Genomic DNA, 23,530 nt, shown 5'->3' with positions numbered 1-23,530 from the left:
TATTTGAGAATCTGTTTAGTGAGGGAAAAATGGTAGCGAGAAGCTCAGACAAAAACCTAGCAACAGCTAATGTGATCACATCAAAGATACGAATTTCTTGAAAGGAGAAATAAAAGTACTGACAATCATTTAGGTGATAATATAACTCAGATTAGACCATTTCTTCTCAGGGTCCAGAGGATATTCATGTGGATGAGCCCAAGGATCCTTTTATTTTTTATGCCTACTTTCGAGCAAATTATTATTGCTGGAGAGAGTCACAGAATAGGAAATATTGATGCCACAGTGAATTCTTAATTACCAATTTCAAATCGGTCTTGTCAGCAGTGCCTGGCAATCGTACCTACTTCTTTGGCCAACTGGCTCTCCCTTTCTACAATGTTTCAACATTCCTTTATTTTCCTCAGACCATTAACATAATTCAACCTCCAGGTAACACCCTACTCCAAGCAGCAATCCTCTCATGGAAACCAAAACATAGCCACGTCACTTACTCCCCTGCTTCCATTCTTCTCCTTCCTTCAGTCTATTCTCCATACTAAAATCTGATTATTCTCCTCTGACTGATCACCTCAGCCTACTTGCCACAGGACAAGAGACCTAGAACCTGCTGTACAACCCCATCTCTAACCACTTCCCCCATTCACTTTCTGTGTTTCTGTTACAGTAGTCTTTAATTACTCAAGTGCCCAATGCTTCCCCCCCCCCTTACCCATAGCTCTGGTTTCCTGGGGCTGTTGTAACAAAGTAACACAAATGGAGTGACTTAAAACAACAGATTTTTACAGTCTTAACAGTTCTGGAAGCTTGAAGTCTGAAATCAAGGGGTTGACAAAGGCCAAGCTCCCTCAGAAACCTGTAAGAAAACCCTTCCTTGCCTCCTCCTAGCTTTTTGTGGTTTGCTGGCAGTCTTTGGCACTCCTTGGCTTTTATTTATTTTTGTTAATTTAATTCAATTAGCCAACATCATTAGTTTTTTGGGGTTTTGTTTTGTTTTGTTTTTTGTTTTTTATTATGTTATGTTAATCACCATACATTGCATCATTAGTTTTTGTTGTAGTGTTCAATGATTCATTAGTTGTGTATAATACCCAGTGCTCATCACATCACATGTCCTTCTTAATGCCCATCACCCAGTTACCCCATCCCCCCACCCACCTCCCCTTCCGTAACCCTCCCTTTGTTTCCAGAGTCAAGAGCTTCTCATGGTTTGTCTCCCCTTCTGATTTCTTTAGATGCATCATTCAGTCCTCCATCTTCGTATGGCATTCTCCATGTTTCTCTCTGTTCCCAAATTTCTCCTTTAAATCAGTCATATGGATTAGGGCCCACACTAACGACCTCATTTTGACTCAGTTGCCTTTATAAAAACTCGATTTCTAACTAGGGTCACATTCTGTGATACGGAGGTTTAGGACTTAAACATATCTTTTTTAGAGACACACAATTCAACCAATAAAAACCCATTAACACAGGAGATTTTCCCATGTCCTTTGCTCTTCTACAAATCTTCTGGCACTCCTTATTCTTCTGCCGCCTTGCCTAGTCACCTTTCCAAACTTCAAGCCAGAATGACTTTTCTTAGGGAAGACTGAGTCACAATCTAAATATGTTTTTCCCAGTAAATGCATTCACATGGCTATATGTTGCTTGCCTTTGTAACACTTGTCATATTTGTAATTTTATGTTTACATTATTTGATTAGTATCTATCTACTCCACTGGACTGTGAGCTCTGTGAAGGTCGTTTCTCCTCAGTGTTGTATCACTGTAGTGTTTAGCATACCACAGTAGGCATTCAATAAATGTTTGGTTGGATGAATAATGGACCAAACCAGAAATGATAAAAATGTCAGCTGGAAGTTCCTAAATTTCTATTTTCACTAAAGTGCTGGTTAACGAGAATATAAATTGATTGTTTTCATATAATTCATATAAGACGATATTCTCCCTGTCAGGAAATAATTTCTGTAAATATAGAGTAAGTCACCGAAACAATCAATAAGCAACTTGCACCTTTTTTTGAATTATTTGAGTTGTAGTAACTGTGGAAAATTCTAACCCTCCTCATGTCACTCAAATTCTCTTTTTAGTCTCAAAAAATCAACTGTCTGAACATCCAAACTGCAGTCATATACTTCCAGGGCAAGCAAAAAAGCCAAAGATTATAATAGAGTTGGGGAATATTCAGTTCAGTACAACAAAATTTATTGGTAAGTGCCGTGCTTGGCTCTAGAAACGTCCATTAAGCAACAAGTCAATATAATGAGAGAAATGCTGTGGTGAATCGTAATCAGCAGCAGTGCAAACAGAAATGCCCAACGACAAATATTACCTATCTATGCTTGACTTCTGTCATTAACATTGCACATGAATGCTTTTGGATTCCGAGGCAAAATGTGATTCTTTGGATGGCATCTACCTTATATATTTTTCTTTCTCTTCCATGATTCCTTACATGAGCAGTCATATTCAAAGACACAGTCTAAACATAAGGACTTTGAAGACTGGCAGAACTGGTTTAGAATTCTAAGCCCTTACCATCTGGGTCATTTTGAACAATTTGCTTAATGTGTTCAAGCTTCAATTTTCTGTAAAATAGAGATAATAATATTATTTGGTTGACTAGATTGTTCTGGATATTAAATATATATAGTGTATATAATAAATTTCTTGCTTATGGTTGGCAATCAGTAAATGTTGCTATTATTCACCAACATAAGCACAAGAGGTACGTTTTCAGTTTTACACATATGCATTTTATTTTCTTGTGTGGTTTACTTAATTTTCTGAAACTATGGTACTGTTTTTATGATTTTTTTTTCATACCTAACATTCACTTATACCTATTAGCTGTCATACATAATAAACTAAGGATAGGGCGCCTGGGTGGCTCAGATAGTTAAGCGTCTGCCTTCAGCTCAGGTCATGATCCCAAGGTCCTGGGATCGAGTCCCGCATCGGGCTCCCTGCTCCTTGGGAGCCTGCTTCTCTCTCTCTCCCTCTGTCTCTCATGAATAAATAAATAAAATCTTTAAAAAAATAAAAAAATGAAATGTTTGGGGTTTAAGTAACACTCATTCTTTGATTAAATTGATTAAATTAAAGCCTCTGGAAATTTTGCATAAATCAAAATATATTTGAAAAACACAAAATGGTCAACAGTAAAATAATTTAAATAATGTTTTATTGATAGAAGTGCAGAAATATAATTGATTTTATGTATAATTTTTAATTAACTTTCTGCTCTATTAGCCAGAATTTGGCAATTAGACATATTATCCAATTTAAAACTTTAACTGATTCTCCCAGACATGGTTACTATTTTACCAAGTGAAATAGCCTGACTTTTGTTACCATATTCAAAGAGTTTCCAATTTCCTAGAAAGTTGCACTACAAAAACCATATGTTAAGTGTGTTTTTAAGAGTCTCAAATATATTTTTCTTATAACTATTATGTTATACAGAGTTACATAGATACTGTGAAGGTTTTCATGATAAACCATGAATTCAATTTTAGAGGTAACAGCAAGGCACAGCCTCAGTCAAACTTGACTTATTCATTATTATCTGAATCCTGAACTTGTATCCTGATGTTTTTAAATGAAGTTGTTGATGATATCTTTATAGGGGTTCCTCATCTTTGTCCATCATATCCATATTAGTTCTCTAGAATTTTCTTGCAAACAGGTAAACATACAGAAGAAAAATGGAGGTCTTGAGGTACAGAACTCATATTTTTAAGCACTTACTACACACTTTTCCAATTCCATTCAGCAGACATTTATGAATTCTGATAATGTGCTAGGCACAGCACCAAATAATCAATACCTTTCACTTACATTGTTTCTATTAATCTTGACTTCACCCCCTACGAGGTGGGTGTTCTTATTTCTATTTTTAAAATAATGAAGCTGAGATTCAAAAAGGTTAAATAAGTGACAGAATAGGATTTGAAACTTAATCTGCCTGATTCCTAAGACTATGATGTGATTATCATTCTATGCTGCCTCTACCTAAGCAAAATCCTCATTAACTTGCTTACCAGAGAGATAACTCCTTTGAATCTCCATTTTTAACTCTGTAGCAAGAGATTCAACAAAATGGTTTTGTTTGTTTTTATATAGGTATATGGCCATTATTGATCCCTTGAAACCCAGACTGTCTGCCACAGCAACCAAGATCGTCATTGGAAGTATTTGGATTCTAGCATTCCTACTTGCCTTCCCTCAGTGTCTTTACTCCAAAATTAAAGTCATGCCAGGCCGTACTCTTTGCTACGTGCAATGGCCAGAAGGTCCCAAACAACATTTCACGTAAGTTAATTCTCTATTGTGGTTTTCAGTTCAATTTATTGAACACTTGAGAAACTACAGGTTGGGAGAAACAATTAAGCAAATAAGATATAAGCATTTCCTCCCAAGGGTTCACACATTACTTGGGAAAATAGACATATTAAAATATTGTAATACATGGAGTGCCTGGCTGGCTCAGTGGGTAGAGCAACTCTTTATCTCAGGGTTGTGAGTTCGAGCCCCATATTGAGTGTAGAGATTACTTAAAACCAAAATCTTTTTTTAAAAAAAGGTTTAAAATACTACAATATGATATGATCAATAAATTTTATAAGTTACAAAGGTTTCTAATAGGAAAAATTTGATGACATTTATATGGGGTAGAGCTAGAGAGTTTCCTGGAGGAGGTGATAAGATCCCTGGAGATGAAAGCATTACACAAACGAAAGCAGGGTTATTATTGATTGAGAAAAGAATGAGAAAAGAAGAACTGAAGCCCAAAGGTGTTGGCTGCCCTTTTAAAATCCTGGCCAGGGAAAGGCAGTTCTAGTAGGCTCTTAGTTGTGTTCCTTTCTTTTAGCATTAAAGAAACATAAACACTAGGTTAGAATGGAAATACGAATTCTATACGATAGAATTTGGTATTTCATATTTTGGGCCCATCTTTTAAAAAGAAAAAAAAAACATAACTGGGCAACTGTTTGCATTTTTTAAAGATTTATTTATTTGAGACAAAGAGAGAGAGAGAGAGAGACTGGGGGAGGGGCCGAGGGAGAGGGAGAGAGAATCCCAAGCAGACTCCGTGCTCCCAAGCATGGGGCTCGATTCCAGGACCCTGAGATCACGACCTGAGCTGAAGTCAAGAGTTGGCAGCTTAACTGACTGAGCCTCCCAGATGCCCTTGTTTGCATTTTTTCTTGTGATCATTTAAATTTTAATTCAGTAAAATCTTATGTAGTGTCCTATTTTTCCCTTTAACAATAACAAGTAATACAAATATAATGGTCATCCTTTAAAGCAGCTGTTTTATCAAACTGGTCTATACCCAATGTCCAGATTTTTTTAAGTTTTTATTTTAATTCCAGTTAGTGAACATGCAGTATAATGTTAGTTTCAGCTGTACAAAATGGTGGTTCAACATTTCCATATAATACGCGGTGCTCATCACAAGTATACTCCTCAATCCCCATCACTTATTTAATCCATCCCTCCACCACCCTTCCCTCTGGTGACCATCAGTTTGTTCTCTATAGTTAATAGTCTGTTTCTTAATTTGTTTCTCTCTCTTTTTCTTTTCTTTGCTCATTTGTTTCTTAAATTCCACATATGAGTGTAATCATATGGTATTTGTCTTTCTCTGACTGCCCAGAGTCCAGATTTTTAAATAAAAATGTTAAGAAATATTTACTGAAGGAAAAGAAGGCAGCAGTTATTAAACCGAGTACTGTTATTCTGATATTAATAAATCTTAGCTGTATAACAAAATAAAAGTAACCATGATAATAAAATTCAATTATTTTTTGCCTGAATTCCTTCCCACTGACGGTAATTCAATATTTAATAAGCTATCAGGAAACGGGAAGGCAAGGAGATTTAAGATTCTCTTTACAAAGAAACAGATATTGAGACGACTAGTGTTCCAAATTCTTTAATTACTTTAAAGCCTTCCTAAGACAGTGGAAATTACGCAAAACTTCTACAAATTCTAATTGTGTGGTTATATTATCAGTTGCCCTCCTATTCCTCCCCAATTGCATCCTTATAATTTTGATTGAAAGCTATGAAGTCCTAGAATTTAGTTTGCTAAATAGTATCATGACACTGGTGTGACTAAAACATCTGAATGTTATTTACCAAATTAATAATGCTATCACATGTGTCATGACATTGGAGAAATGCATGAAAATGTCATTACCTGATTTTCTTAAATTACAGTCATATAGCTTGTGGATCCAAAATTGGCTTAGAGTATCCAGTTACATTTTTTATTCAGATAAAAAACAATTTATTTCAAATATGACTGTTGTTGCAGAGATATATAGAATAATTTTACATATGAGAAAATATCAGTCAGTTGATTCGTTTAGTTGGCCTTACCTCTTTCTCTCTGATGATAAATTTAATTAGATTAACTGAACAATTACCAAGCAGAGAAATAGCATTCATCCTGAACCTCTAGGCAGGGAGAACAGGGATGGTTTAAATCAGCACTGCAATGCCCCTATAGTTTTTGCATGTGAATCAGAGATTGACCAAGATCAACTGGCAGCATTTGGATGCCTGTAGTAGACAATAACATGATATCTTGATGGATTTGGGAAATGAGGACTTGGAGCAAATGTGGAAGTAATCTTTGGAATTTTCCATTATTATTTAAAAGGGAATGAATTCAGAGTTCCACATATTGCATCTCAATATGCTCTTCAGCATTTTTTTTCATCTCTTGCAGTTACCATATTATTGTCATTATACTGGTGTACTGCTTCCCATTGCTCGTCATGGGTGTCACATACACCATTGTTGGAATTACTCTCTGGGGAGGAGAGATCCCAGGAGATACCTGTGACAAGTATCATGAGCAGCTAAAGGCTAAAAGAAAGGTACTGTTCCATTATCATTTTACCTAGCATTTGTGTTAGTGGCCCATCAGAGAGGGGAAAGCCTAGTCATGGCATTTTAATATAATGCGATGGGATGTTTTACTCTTATTTTTTTTGTCATGTTTTCACTCTCTGTATCAATTTTTTCTTTTAATTTCTTCATGTCTTCTATAAGCACTGTCTATGTACAGTATCAGTCTGGAATACAGTCAGTTTCTTACAGCAGGACTTGCATTACCTTTTGCAGAGTGCTCTCAATTACTCCACCTGAAACTTCTGAAATTTCAGTTGAAGTTCCAGTGATTATGTTTCTGCGGCTATAGCTACCTTTGTCCTTTATTGAACAGAATGCCTCTGATGTCCTCTAATCTTCCAGCAGCTTCTTTTACCCCAGGAATCTCTCCTAGTAGGTGCTATAATTTCCAAATATCCATCTACCCATCCCTCTCCCCCTACACAGGCCTCCCCTACGCCCCCAGCCCCATGTGGTTTCTAGCCAGCCATCATGCAAGCCTGGTGAAGAGATGCGGGCTGCACCAATGCTCTTCTATGACTTAGTGGGTGGCAAGAAAAAGCTTATTTTTGAACAATTCAGATGAAACAAAAAGCCTCTAAAAATTATTATATTGACATTTTATTAGGATTTCTTTAATGAAGATTTCTTTTCTATCATCATATGACTCAAGCGAGATTTTTAAAAAATCTGTGGAGTTGAAAAGAATCCTAGAGTCATCTATTCCATCTTCCTCTCTCCAGTCGATGTGTTCCTGATACAAATCAGAGAGGTTTTCCCAAAGATGAAAGAGTCATACTGATTAGGCCAATTATTATTTATTCCATTTGCGATTCATTTATTTATGTAGAACTACTCCTTACTACATGAACACTTCCCTTGAAAAAACACTCAACAATTTAAAAACCACTTACCTACAAATTCTCACTTAACAAAGATCAATCACATTTTAAAATCTAATGTAGCAAATTGATTCCATTTTAGTACTGTTATGCTTTTCCTGTTATCATTAAATAATGGAAGATAAGATTTATGTTCAGTTCACATTTTATCATGGTCTCTAGTATTTGAAAACAAAAAGTAGCATGAACTTCTGCACATTAATTTAGTCATTTCAGCCTATAATATGGATAAAGTTATAGACTTATTTCTTTTTCAAAGAAACTTACCTTAAAAATGAAGTGCACAATTAAACTATGCCTTTAGCACAAAACAACAACAAAAAACCCTAAATCTAGAAGAACATCAATAACACACATCTTAAATGAACAGTTTCTCTTTCTACTTTGTGGTTTCAGCTCATTTTCCAACATCTTGCTCATATTTCAGAATACTTTTGAGAATCATATTTTTTATAGCTATGTTTTAGGGGTTATCACATTAAATAACTGATAGCTATTTCAGAATAATGTCTGTGTCTATAGTACCCACTTAGTTTCCCATCTTTTATTTCTTTCTTTTGGTTTAGGCATCTCTTTTTTTTTTTTTTACATTTTTTTCTTGTTCACTCCTAAACAAATTAAAATAAGCCCAGTAATTGTTGATGATTGTTCTCTTTTTCTCATATGCATGTAATATTGTCTAGCAAGAAATGAAAAGTTAATGTGAGTGCTCCGTTTTATTTTTTATTTGAGTCCCAGAGGGAAGAGAAGCAAGAGGGAATATTTTTGTCTTTGCCCATCTATAACTGATGAGAACAAGGCATAAATATTTACTTTTTATTTCATTACTCTACAATTCCAAAGTATAAATACCAATTCAAACTGAGAGAGTGACCCTTCTAGAACATTTCAAAAAGTAAGACATTTAGAAGTTCCAGTCCATATTTCTGTCATACTGTGTTCTGGGCTAAAATAAGACAAAATGACATCCATGGCATGGACTTCTCATAATAAATCACCTTGCCCTTGGATTTCTTTCGCAGGCACATATTAGAATGATCATCGGTATCTCAGAAGTAACACTCATTTTGTCTAAAACTTTTAAATTTCAAAATAGAGCTGGCTTTTCTCCTAATTTCTTTATTTGAACCTAAAATTAAAATATTGTCTGATATGGTCTGGGATACAGTTATTTATCTAGTAATCATCTGTTTTTTATATTTTAATATGACAACTTAGGTTAAAGATGTAAATCCTACTCTGGATGAGCACTTTAATTTTTTATATTTTAATATGACAACTTAGGTTAAAGATGTAAATCCTACTCTGGATGAGCACTATCATTTAAAGAATACATCCTTGATAATACAGATTGGACTTCAGAGATTAAATAAGAGGGTATCGGTTATGACAGTACAAATTCATGATGACTGTGGGGAAAGAAAAAACTCCATAAACAACTCTGAGTCAGCCTTCTAGTAATAAAAGAGTAGTGGAGCCCCCAAATACACATGAACAAGAATAAATGAAATTTAGGCAAGTCATTGAGATCTCTGCCACCACTGAGAAGCATTACTTCCATTTCTCTTTCTCCCACAATCTGCAGGAATTATGCTCAATTTCAAATATTATACATTAAATTCTCTGAAGAACAGCCAGTAAAATAAATTACTATGTCTAAACCATAATGAATTTAGCAACCTAAAAATTAAACTAATATAAAACTTTCAGATAATTAAGGATTAACTTCCCCACTCAATCTTTACATATGACCTGCCTAAGTATATGTATAGTTTGAAAGTAATACCAGTAGTTCTAGCCAGCACCAGGTAAAAAAAAAAAAACTAAATTATTAGTCTTGAGAAATAAGTTAATACCTCTAGAAATATTTCATCATTAAAATTGGAGTGTTGAAACTGAAAATCAGTATTAAAATTCGATGGCTCTAAACAGCTCACTAAACTCTAGAAGGTAATAGGTAGGATTGTCTGACATTTGAGTCACATATATAGAACCAGTCTTCCAAAAATATGTTAGAAATCACATTAATAAACTCTTATGTAAGTGTATTTTACAACTTCACAGCACTATGTTTACCTCATAGGACAATCAGATATCCTTAATTTATAGTAGATGTGCTAGATTTTAAAATATTATATGTTACATACCCATTGGCTTTCAATATAAGTCTATTTAAATATGCATATTGAAATAATAATGTACCTTTTAATGTATAAAGTGGTTAACTTAAGAATCCAGGCACTTTAAATAAGATTATCTTCAAATAGTAGAAAATATAAAGTTTCAATTAATATCACAGAATCCCCAGAGTCTTAGCTCTCATTGGTTCTATTTTTTTTTTTTTTGGTAGTAATTGGTCAATATTCTTGCCAAAGCTCTCCTTTCAGGAAATGTGTATTATTTTGTACACTGCTATAATATTCAAATTGAAAATTGAAATTATAATATTTTTATAAATTTTTAAGAGAATGCTTTTCTAACATTATCCTGTTTGCTGAGCTTGTTATACTAACGCTTACATTCCAGTGTAGGAAAAGTTTAGTGTCCAGAGGAAAAGCTGATCCGGTTTATTCTACTTACTAGTGGATATAGTCACAGATTTTGGCTACCTGTGGTTGAAACGCTATGCATGAAAGCAATCTACTTGAAGTCATAACAATTATATGACAAAATTTGAAGCTGTATCTCTTTATGTTGGCATATAAAAAGTCAGATTTTAAATATCTAGTGGTCAACTCACAAGGTGATTTTAAAACATATTTGCAGTTTAAAAAATGTGTTCTAGAATGACAGATCTGATCAGAACCTAAAATTTCATGAATCCCTTGCTTACTGCTATTCTGGATTAAAATCAAATGCAGTATAAGGAAGAAATGAGTATGGGGTGCTAACATCTCATATTTAGGATGTTTTGGTTAAAAAAAAAATCAAGTATGTTCTTTGATGTTTTTTCACTCCTGTCAATATTGTTCCATTTCCTTAAGTATCTAGAAATAAGAAAACTATATAGATACTGTCTCAGAAGCCATTGTAATGCTTATTTCGGTTAGGATCTTATCTACAACTAAATCTACACAGCTACAGTTTGAAAGCTGCACTTTGGAAACAGAGAAGAGTTGCTATCCATCTCTCCCACTTAGTATTCTCATATAATGACTACTTCCTTGGCAATGTGGGTGAAAAAAAGTAGTGACATTCTCCTATAAATAATATTAAATTCTTGGCAATGACAAAATATATCCCAAAATATATGTGTAAGTCTGCTGACATCTTGGAGTAACTATGTAGAACATAAATTCCAGAAGACCAGTGATAAGCAAGATGGAAAGAAAATAAATTATGTTTATTAATAGGTATATGAGTTGGACATAAAACATAGCTTAATACTTTAAATAATTATAATTATTAAATTCATCTATCAGAAAAATAAGTGGTGGCTAGATAGAGAATGAAAACACTGGTAAGAACTATATCAGATCAACTTTAACTCATTCACCAAAGGTGATATATTAAAAGTTCCTATTGTAGAAATACCACTGACAAAGTTTGTCTGATATCAGAAAAAAAGTTGGTATCTTGTAATATTCTTATAAACCAGATAAAGAAAAATGTCCTTGTTGCAAATCATATTAGTATTGATTGAATTTGGATGCTCCATGTGTGCTGATGAAGAGAATGATGTCAGTCTAAACAGAGGCTCTGAGGGGCACACCACAGAGCTCTATCCTCAGTACTAGCTCATTCAAAATTGATCAATAACAAGAATATCAACTCTGTGGCCATGATAAATAAATCTACATATAGAGACAGAATATTAGATGACTGAAGTAAGATCTAGGAAGGCCTAGAACACAGTGCCATGTGCATGATAGGTTGTGCATGCTGGATGGTCTTGATCCGTTGGCTGACCAAAAAGGGTGGGGTATTGGATGTCAATGATCTCTATTCTTTTTTTTTTTAATTTAAAGATATTTATTTATTTAGAGAGCAGGGGGAGGAACAGAGGGAGAGAGAAAATCTCAAGCAGGCTCCATGCTGAGTGCAGAGCCCGACCTGGGGCTTGTTCTCATGACCCTGAGATCATGACCTGAGCTGAAACCAAGAGCTAGGTGCTTAACCAACTGAGCCACCAGATGCCCCACCAATGATCTTTATTCTAGTTACTGTCCTATCAGTGTGATCTTAGACACATCTCTTTAACTTTCAGAGTCCCTGTTTACTAAGACTGTGGAGGTTTGAAAAAGGACCTTTTGTATTAAAATTCGGTGGCTTTAATGCCCAGCGTCATGCCTTTTACAAAGCAGGCACTTAGTTCCTGTTGATATTTCCCTCTTCTTGAGCCATTTTCTACCTTTTTCAATATGGAGAACATAAAACTGAGTGGAGAACTCATGCCCAAACATTTATATCTCACTCTCACTTTACTCCTTTAATAAATCAATGATTTGTATTTAAGATGGCTGTAGATTTTATCAAGACTTACAGTTAAGATAAATTCCATTAAAGATAAAATCCATTTCCAAGCGGTCAAGAGTTGTTTTTTTCTATGCATTAACTTAACAAAAAATATAAATAGAAAATTTCCTGTGACTACATTTAACCAAAGGAACAACAACAACAGCTCAACCACAAGGGGAAAAAGAGTTACTTTCCATTTTTCGGATTTAGCCTATAAGCCTCTTAGTCTTGGAAAATATCCATTAAAACAAGGTGAATCAATAATTTGATAGCACATTTCCTTCTCTGTGTTTTACTATTTACATCACATTTTATGCTATTAATGTGATTTTTTTCCTAGCAATTGTCTTCCTTTAGCTACCCAGCTGTAGCAAATAAAGTAACACAACATGTGCATATTTTTCTAAAAGAGAGCTCACTGTGCAATGTCAGCAGTGGCAGGCATTCAGATTAATTGAGAATCTGCTGAAATGCTGGCTTTGTGAATAAACTAGAAGTTTTGTGTCTGACCCTTTCCCCATAATCAGTTGTTTTATCTTTATGTACTTCACTTTGTTGCAGTAAAAAAAAAAACTTGATATTATCTATATGATTTAGACTTCAAATGCTAATACATTATGTAAATGTAAAAGGGAGTATAATTCAGTGTGATTCTCCTATCTTTGTGTCCCTTCCTCATTTCTGTGTCTCTATGACACATTTCCACTTATTTCCATGCATCGTTCTCCAATAACTTGGCATAATATTATTATTCATATTATTAATCATAAAACCATATATCCCTTTTAAAATCTCTACATTTTAAGAAATACATATCTTCTTATGTCTTCTTTCCTTTAAAATATATACTATAAGTATACATTTTAGGTGTAGGTATGAATATATATATAGGTATATATATGTGTGTGTGTGTGTATATATATATATATATATATATATATATATGTAAACCTAAAGTTTATACAGGCAAAAAAACCAATATTTTAGTAGTAGATTTTCTATGGAAATGAAAATCAAGAACTATAAAATAGCTTTTTTAAGTTTTTGTCATGTATCACAAAATATCTCCCCCACAAAGAAAAATAAATATTGTAAGCACTTTTATATAGAAGTTCATGATAATTTATCAACTATTTTTCATTCATATATTTTGAGACCAGTTTGTGCTTTGGCTGATGAATCATTGAACATCATTAGAACATATCTGCTTTTTTTATTTTGAAAATTATATAAATACTTTATTCCATCAGGATATGATGAAAATTTATATGAATTGGGTCTTTAAAAACCTTGATGTCTTCAAGGAAAAGAACTAAGATCAAAACAGAGTCAAAAAATACCTGAAATTTATGATAGATAGGAATAATATTACCACGAAATACTTCTAATTGAAATAGTGAAGCTTAAAGAAACTAAGAGCTGCTCTGTCTCATTAACTTCTACCCCACCTGGGACTACAACCCACAATTAGGAGTGCCTCCTACACCTGAGCTTTGCATTGACTGCAGATGCCACTTAGTTGCAATCTTCTCCCTGCTCTCTGTGGGTGGCAGTGGATGGCAATCATTTTGAAAAACCTAGAAAAGTTTCTGTGTATTTCTTTCTGGTTTTCCAGAGGTACTCAAGAAGAGGAGGTGTTTACTCCTTTTTTGAAAAGATAGCACTTGTGGAGGAAATGTCCGCAGCCCTTCAGTGCTTTGCAATTACTTGAAAAGATTTCGCCATGGATTACCCATTAATAGTTCTCATTCTGCAATCACAGGTGCAGAGAATTTTGCGACCAGGTTCAGAAGTAGTGGAATTCTCACAGGAAAATTAAGCTTAGCATATGAAATCTATAACAAGTACTACAAAATCAATACGCAGGAATCTGTTGCATTTCTACACACTGATAACAAACTATCAGAAAGAGAAATAAACAAAACAATCCCATTTACAACTGCATCAAAAAAGAAAAAAATACCTAGGAATAAATTTAACCAAGGAGGTGAAAGACCTGTACACTGAAACATTGATGAAAGAAATTGAAGACAACACAAATAAATAGAAAGATACTCCATGCTCATGTATTGGAAGAATTAATATGTTAAAATGCCCATACTACCCAAAGCAATCTACAGATTCAATGCAATTCCTAACAAAATTCCAATAGCATTTTTTACAGAAAAAGAACAAACAATCCTAAAATGTGTATGGAACCACACACACACACACACACACACCCACACACACACACACACCACACACAAAACCTAAATAGCCAAAGCAATCTTGAGAAAGAAAAACATAGCTGGAGGGATCATACTTATGATTTCAAACTATATTACAAAGCTACAGTAATTAAAACAGTATGGTATTAGCATAAAAACAGACACATCAATCAATGGACCAGAAATGACAGCCTACAAATAAACTTACATATTATTTTACAACAAAGGAGCTAAGAATATAAAATGAGAAAAGGACAGACTGTTCAATAAACTATGTTGGGAAAACTAGACAGCTATATAGGAAAGAATGAAACTGGACCACTGTCTTAAAATTCTCAATACTTCAGGACACACAAACACACAAATGCACACACAAGAATGGTATCAATTATTATAAGTTTTACAAAATCACCATATGGATAGATAAGATTGAATCAAAGTCTTCTACTGGTTTTTGTGTGTTTGTTATTTAAAACTTAGATCTATCTGAAGTTTATATAAGTTGTAGAATGAGAAAACAGTTTTATTTTCTAGATGTTCTTCTGTTGTACCTGCCACTATTTACTGCATAACCCATCTTTTCCAACACTAACTTAAAATGTCACAATTATCATATCCTAAATTCTTAAATGTGTTTGAGACTCAGGAGAATTTCTATTCTCTTCTATCTGGCTGTTCATGCATTATCACCATACAGATTAAATTAATGAAACTTAATGTATTTTAATATCTGACAGGGCAACTCTCCACTCCATTTATCTTTTTTCTTTCCAGAATTTTCCTAGCTATTCTTACATGTTTATTTTTACATAAAAATTTTATAAAATCATTTTGTCTAGTTAAAAATGATTTTTGATTTTGAAATTAGATAACATTTATTAACTTTGAGAGAACTGGACCATAAATATTTAGTAAGGGAAAAAATGGAATGGGTTGATGAATGGATAAACCAATGGTATTCTTTTACGTTACTTGAGACAATTGAATGTAATGACTGGGAACAGAGACACTTAGTGTGCCAAGTTCAAATGCTGACTCTGGCACCTATCTTGGGCTATATAACCTATCTGAGCCTCAGAGAGGTTACAACCCTTATAAAATGAAGGAAAAATAATAATAATGCATATACATGTGGTTGTATAGAGATTAAACAAGGCAATGAATGTTAAGTACTCCAAAAAGTGGCTAGCACATAGAACTGTTCTCAGTAAATGGTACCTGTTAATGCCGATACTTCACTGTGAATATATATGCCAGTATTGCAGAGATCAGAAAGCATCATGTGATAGCAAAGTAAAGAGGTATAAAATTGGCCATTTATCTTTTTAAATATAATATTGACATACATTGTGTTTCTGTGTGCTCTTAATCCCCTTCACTTATTTTGTCCATCCCCCTACCCACCTACACTGACTTCCTTCCACATATATATTACTTAATTCTCACAATATCTATGTGACTTTTTCTTGCTTTACAGAAAAATGAAACTGAGTCTCAAGCTTATAAAATTCATAAGAGGCAGAACTTGGACTTGAATTCTGGACAGAAGTTTTTAGGGCTGTGTTCTTTTAGAGAACTACTTAGTTCAAAGAACCAGGTTTCAGAATGATACTTTATGTCTGAGTATTATTTGTATTATACAAGGTGCATTCTTATATACTGTCTGTACTGAGCTTCATAATTTCCCTGAGGAAGTAGGCCTGGTGGAAGGTGTTTTCTTCCACTTAACAAATCAGGAAACTGAAGCTCCAGGAAGGTGAAAGTGTTCCAAACTTACACAGCTGATAATGGTGTACATGGAGTCCATTCAGTACTATGGAATGCAAGATGACCATTCCTTCCGTTATACTCAACTGCAAAGAATTCGCAACTACCCTTAGCCAGTCTTTTGTGCATTAAAAATTTCTTCCTGGTCATTCCATTACACATCCTGATTTACTCTAGACTACTACTGTCCAATAGAAATTTCTGCAATGATGGAAATGTTCTGTATCTCGACCGTCCAATGGGATAGTCATTAGCCACATGCACCCAACGAATGAACACCAAGTACAGCCACAATAACAAAAAATGAAAATTAATTTACTTATTTTATTAATGTAAATTGAAATTTAAATGCCACATCTGGGTAGTGACTACCATATTTTTATCAGTGCTACTCTAAAAAGGCAGAACAATAAACCAACCAGTTATTTTACAACTAGTGTTTACTCTCATTTACTGTGATAATGTAGTAAGAATTGAAGAAAATGAATAATTCTACCATGAGGTTCATAAAAAACTAAGATTCCTCTACTTTAACATTTTGCTCATAGAATTCTGGTATTTGAAATACTTTTTCTCTATTCTTGATCCTTATTATGTGTTATATGTATTTTAACTATATTGTGTCACATATATACACTTATTTTGGCTACTAAGTTTCTTGAGCCATAAGTAAAGATTTCTTTGTAAGAAAAGGGCCATCATGACTTCCTTACATTTCTGACATGATGCCTAACACAAACACATGTAACATATTTGTACAGTGTTAATGGGGAAAAAAACAAAGCGAAACCATGAACTGTGGAGTCCGATAGGCTGGTGTGATTCCTGGATTATTGGCTACTGGTTCTCTCACCCTCCATTTCTCATTTATAAAATACCAAAATACTATTTCTTTTCTTGAAACTTTTTGATGAGGGCTAATCAAGATAATGTATGTATTAAAGTGTCTGGTACCTAATGCTCATAAATATGCAATTCCAGTCTACACTTACTTTCATCTATTCGTGAGACAAAAATAAACTTAATTATGATTACTAATAAAAATAATGCTTATGATAGCTTTATAAAAGCAACAGCATTTATCGTTCTTGTTACATGCCAGACACTTGATTTGGGTGCTTTAAATAGATGAGCCAATTGAATTCTGACAACCACATGAGGAAGGTACTATTATTATTTCATTTAACAGATGAAGAAGCAGTCAATAGATGGGATAAGGAATTGCCTAGTCTACTGAATGATAAAGTCAGGATTTGAACCCAGCAAATCTGATTCTAGAGAATGTGTTCCTTTTTTTTTAAGATTTATTGATTTATTTTAGAGAGAGAGTGCACACGTGCATGGGGGGGAGGGGCAGAGGAAGAGAGAATCTCAAGCAGACTCCCCTGCTGAGTGCAGAGTCTGATGCAGGGCTTGATCTCAAGACCCTGAGTTCATGACCTGAGCCAAAGTCAAGAGTCAGACACTTACCCGACTGAGCCACCCAGGCGCCCCTAGAGAACATGTTCTTAACCTCTCTATTATACTGATCATTTCCATACTTTGCTCCAAATACGGGGGGCGGGGGGGAGTAAATAAGAAAAAAGAATTCTTCACTTATTTTTGAATTTATTTAATTACCAGTAATACAATTGAATTATATTATAGTATTATTTATTGACATATTCTGAATTAAAAGTCTTTTGAAGATTAAACTAACCAAAATACATAACATTGCTTTTAAAGAATAATTATTTCCCAGTACCAGCAGTCAACTTAAAATTTATTTCCAGTATCAGCAGTCAACTTAAAAATTAATTCTTAGAAAACAATCCATCAGTAAACTAAGACTGCATGTATTTACCAAACTGAAGAGGCATCTATTTTAGCTACGCAAAAATGTGTTACTGATCATTAAAAATTGTAAATCAGCTCAATATATAGTATTATTTTGGTTTTTGTTCAGATCAATTTTTAACATTCTAAAGCTCCGTTTAATACATAAGAAATAAAAACAACAAGCCCCCCCAACAAACTGCCCTTAGTTAATATAACATCCTAAGGCATACTGATATTAATTAATGGTTTTGCAGTAACTATCATCTCTAAGTTCTCTTCCAACTATAAATATCCATGATTGAGATTCATGAATTATTTATTCAACATCAAGTGTATACTAGGCATTGTGCACAGGTGATTTTATTTAACCTTACAAAATCCTATAAAAGAGGCTATGTTTCAGGTCAGAAATATTAGTGGCCCAAGCTCACTGGAACTTTTCTAATGGGTTCTGTGCAGTTGATCTTGCTTACACACCAAAGTTTTTCCTCCTATCTCTGACCTCACTCAAGCAACTGAAGTCACACATATTATATTAACGTCTGCAAGTGGTGTATCATGCAGGGATACAGATGGGAAGACCCACATTTAAGGTCAGTTCAGCATGGAGTCCCCTCCCCTCAAAAATAAAATTTATTCTTCTAATTTGTAACACTTCAGTCCCTACATTTTTTTCTCTCTGATCTCAGCCACCCCGCCACCTCCACCTCCTACCCCCAACTCTATCTAGTTGAGAGGAAGAAAAATTATGTGCTTTTACATGTGCTTAGGCAAATGTTTCATAGGAACACTAATGGGACAGAAAACAGGAAGGAAAATCACAGGAAACATTAACACTTAGAGTATCAACTTATGTTTATAGTGTAAGGTGATGTTGTTTATATGCAGTAGTTCTGTGTCCATTACTTATATAAATATGTATTCATATAAAATATACATAATGTTTTTCTAACCACTGCAGCAGTGCACTGGATGATGAGGTAAGGAGGCAATAATGGAGTCTGAAACTAGCTCACAATCTATGATGAAAAAATTTTCCAATTCCATAACCTTTATAACACACAGTCGCTACATTATTTTACTCTACACTCACAATAATGTTCCAGGATAGATAGGAAAGGTTTTATCTTACTTTAGAGATACATAAGCAAGAGAGTCAACATTAGAGAAGGTAAAGGTGAAATAGAAAGAGATCAATGTGAAAAACTTAAAATAATCATCAGAGTTTGGTGACTGATTAGATATGAAGACTGAGAGAGAGGAAATTAAGAGTTCTATTTAAAGACTAAATTGCTGAGAAAATTGAGATGCTTGTGACAAGAAATTTGCTTGTGAGCAAATCCAGCAATTTGGAGTGAAAATGAGTTCACTTTTAGAAGAACCCAGCAAGGTGGAAATGGTCCACATGCAACTGGAGGTGTGTTCCAGCAGAGGGAACGTTTACTCGTGCTAGGGAAGATGACAGCTCATATTACAACCGCACAAAATGTCTCACACTTCTTTAATCTAACACCATGAGTTTCAATCAATCTATTCTGTACTGTGATTAGAAATTTTCATAAGAAGAACATTCTATCCCACCCTCTGAAGGACATAATAATTGTGAACATAGGTGCGCCAACTACTGAGTATCATGAACACAAATTCCTCTACTCATGTCCTCTGCTCATGTCCCTTCCTTCCTCCCATTCTCCACACCATCAACCTCCCAAAGCCCAAGTCAGAGGAGCAGAGAAAAATTCTTTTGCCAGAACTACCTGCTTCTATTTATATTTATTTCATGATTTCTATTTTTTATTGTTTCCAATTCTGTTAAAAAAGATTTTTCAACCCATGCAGAAATTTCCATCGATAGAATTGTTCCTCTCTACTAGAAGTAACCAGTTAATAACAGGTTAGTAAAATATTCTTTGAAACAGATGGATGGCTAACTGACCATTTATACCGCTATTCTTGTGCTCTCAAAAGTAAGAGAGTGAATATCACCTGTCTTCCTCTATTCCTTTTTAATTTTGCATCATCATCATACAGCCTGTTTTAATAATAATGTGTAGTCTTCTGCTTGTGAAGTCACCTGATGTGACGGTAAAAGTCAAAATCATGAAAGGGGAGAACCAGTTCTGGAATTTAGACTTCCTGAGTTGTACGCTGGAACTCTGCTCCTTGTCCCGACACACACACGAAAGATTTTAGTCTAAATCTGTGGAATAAAGTGAATGTCTTCAGGACTGTATTAAAATCCTCAGCACTAGAAATGAAGTCTACTGCTCTATTGCTGAATGAGTTAAACTGTTTTTGAAAAGTTTCCATATTTCATTAAATAAAAATATTTCTTAGCCCTGCCACAAGTAAAATAATACATAGGACTCTCCCTATTGTATAGATTGGTGATACGGTATTCCAGTAAGCTAAAAAGTCTAGCCAGTAAAAGGAGTTTATATGCATGCATATAATATTCATTATATAATTCCAAATTCCTTTAACATCAAACTGTGCTGGGAAAAAAAAAAAGCTTCCTTTCTTTCATAAAGGAGAAAAATACTTCAGTGTTATGCAGGACTAACTTTATCAATATCAAACATAAATTGCCTGACCATGTACAATAATTAATAGACAGGTTCAGCTAACAGAATGATGGATAGCAGAGGGTATACTCCTAGGCTTACGTATTGCATATCCCCACAGCAGGTTTGCCATCCTAGCAAACATTTCCACAAACCTCCCATTCTGCCCATGCCCTCAGCTGGTAACATTAGTCATGAAGCTTTTTCTAAAAAGAAAACTCCCTTCCAAAAACCCAAAGAATACATGAAGAACAAGCCTTTCTTTCTTAGTGTCCTTTTGGTTGACAACTAGGACACAGGAGTTGACAGAATCAAGGGCTCTCTCTGCTGGAGGTAACCAGTAAGAGATACCAGATTAAATTTGCCATTTCCGCCCCAGGAGCAGCTATGTGAACTGCACATGTATCAGGCTTACTGTGGATCTATCTAGGTTAGGTAACAGAATATAAATATCAGTTATATTTCGTAATACCTGCCACAAATGATTTAGAAGTGGTAAGGGGATGTGAGGAAGAAAGGTGGAAAGAAAATGTATGAGTTTGTTAGAGAAGCCATAGCAAACAACCACAGACTAAGTGATTTAAAAACAGAAAGTTATTTTCCCGAAATTCTGGAGGCTTAGAAGATCAAGGGGTCGGAGCGCCTGGGTGGTTCAGTCGTTAAGTGTCTGCCTTCGGCTCAGGTCATGATCCCAGGGTCCTGGGATCGAGCCCCGCATCGGGCTCCCTGCTCGGCCGGAAGCCTGCTTCTCCCTCTCCCACTCCCCCTGCTTGTGTTCCTTCTCTCGCTTTGTCTCTCTCTGTCAAATAAATAAATAATCTTAAAAAAAAAAAAAGAAGAAGAAGATCAAAGGTCAGCAGGGTTGGTTTCTTTAAAGTCTCTTTCCCTGGCTTGTAGATGACCATCTTCCTCCAGTGTCTTCATATGACTTCCCTCTGTATATAAGGGCACCAGTCATATTAAATTAGGGTCCATCCATAGGACCTTCACTGTGTCTTATTTAGCTTTTTAAAGGCCCTGCTTCCAAATACAGTCCCACTCGGGGGTCCTGGGGGTTAGAATTTTAACATATGAATTTGGGAGGGGGACACAATTCAGCCCATAGCAAAGATGTCATTCCTAATTTTTAGAAAGGAACCCTCTGATTCAGTCACTTGATGGTTCTGGCCGCTTGCTGGCACCAAGGAGTATTTCTGCTCTGTTATGAAGAGGCAAGTTCCTTAACAAGGGAGAGAGAGAGTGCACTAAATGAGGGCTAGGGTAGTGCTCCTCTCCACTTCATTCCAACAGGCTTATCTTCAGCTGAAAGAAAATTGAAACCATTTTTCTGTTTGTTTGACTTGAATGTTTTATTCTTTTTCATCCCTAGTTGGCAGTTTGCTTGTGAGAGCCCTTTGCACTTCACCGTTCTCCTCCAGTCCTCTTTTTTCATTCCTGCCCTCAAAGAAACTGTTCCTTTTGAAATGATTTCACCTTCCCATCATTATGTAATCTCTGCAGTCCTGTTAAAGTGCCTGGTATGATGCCCGAGCCCCCCAGCACAGCACTCTGTGAGTGACTCTTACTCTCCGCATGTTTAATGACAGCCCGTTCCCAGGACTCTCTGTATTCGTTTATCATTAGTTATGTGACCTGGTTTTTAACTCACTTCATACGTATCACTTTTTTCATATGTCCTGAATGAAAAATGTAAACTCTCTCAAGGACTTTGTAGATTAGTTGAAAGGGAGAATTTGCCTCTCAGAACATAAAACTCCTTTAGCGTGTCTTCTCAAGTCAGCACCCAGGTACTTATGTCAGTCTCTCTCCCTCTTCACCTTCTCCCTTCCCACCTTTCCTTCCTGCAGCCCCTCCTTGATCCATTTCTCTGCTCCACAAAGACCATGCACCCACAACTTTCAAGGACAAATTTAGTACTGTTCCTAGAGTTCCAACTACAGTACTGTTCTGATCATTCGAATAGTTCCAAACATGCAAATTCTCATCTATACCCATTACCCTTCTCAGCAAACAATATACCCTCCCTCTACTCAATTTCTCTCTCTTTTCCATGTCAGGAGATTATTACAAACTGAAAAATAATGTTGTTGTTGACGTTGTTGTTTTCTGTCACACTATGTTGACAGACCCTTTATGTATGTGATTCTAATTATTTGATCTAAGTCTTTTTCAGGTGTCTTTGTGCTCCTGTTTTTATTTTATTTCATTTCTGAAAAGATTTCGGAGAGACTTCCCTCTCCTATTCGCTTAGGTGGTCATCCTAAAGGACTATGATTCTCGGTACTTCTACATGCTTTCCTCAGTGTATTTCCAAATTTATGTATTTTTCAAATCATTTATATTCCTTCCAAACCTATCTTGAATCTGTTTTTATTTGGAAATATTTAGAACTGGAGAAATAACATTGTGAATTCTTCCTACATTTTCATTCTCAGGTATTATCCTCAGATTATTTCTGCCTCATTATTTCATCATTCTCCAACATGATCTGGCAGCATTATACAAATCTCTGAAATAGGAATTTCTAAAGCCTTTTGCCGCAGCCATCTAAGCCCAGATGAGAAGAATGATTTTCACTGACACCTTAAAGGAACACGTACATGTTCACATATTAAAACTGTAAAGGAAAAGATCATCTTAAAAGAACCGAAAACAATGGATAGAATAGTAGTTGCATACCAAAAAGGAATTCAGTATTAATTAGAATAAACAACAGGTCATTCAGCATTATCCTTGCTGATTAAAAGGCAGAAGATCAAGTATGAGATAATAATTTCCTTTATATTAACAGTGCCTCACCGGAAATTGAAAACACATGATCGATGGCCATAAGCTCATATACCACATTAATCCAGCTTGAACATCACAGACCAGTTTATTTTAAAGCAAGGCTTCATGGAGAA

At 34.9% G+C, this 23,530-nt stretch overlaps 1 protein-coding gene across 1 annotated transcript in view; it reads left to right on the top strand.

Moving 5' to 3' along the window:
• TACR3 (tachykinin receptor 3) overlaps positions 1-23,530 on the top strand; it is a 73,993-nt gene that overhangs the window by 32,179 nt on the left and 18,284 nt on the right. The window contains exons 2-3 of the mRNA XM_025873725.2: positions 4,128-4,316; positions 6,745-6,895. Coding sequence (XP_025729510.2) covers positions 4,128-4,316; positions 6,745-6,895 — 340 coding nt within the window. The remainder of the gene's footprint in view (positions 1-4,127; positions 4,317-6,744; positions 6,896-23,530) is intronic.

The sequence above is a fragment of the Callorhinus ursinus genome, unplaced genomic scaffold (assembly GCF_003265705.2).
Source record: "Callorhinus ursinus isolate GAN/ISIS: 27379988/994484 unplaced genomic scaffold, GSC_fseal_2.0 scaffold4, whole genome shotgun sequence".
Classification (NCBI taxonomy): Eukaryota; Metazoa; Chordata; class Mammalia; order Carnivora; family Otariidae; genus Callorhinus; species Callorhinus ursinus.
The sequence above is the reverse complement of the archived record's forward strand: the minus strand, read 5'-3'. Positions and strand labels throughout refer to the sequence as shown.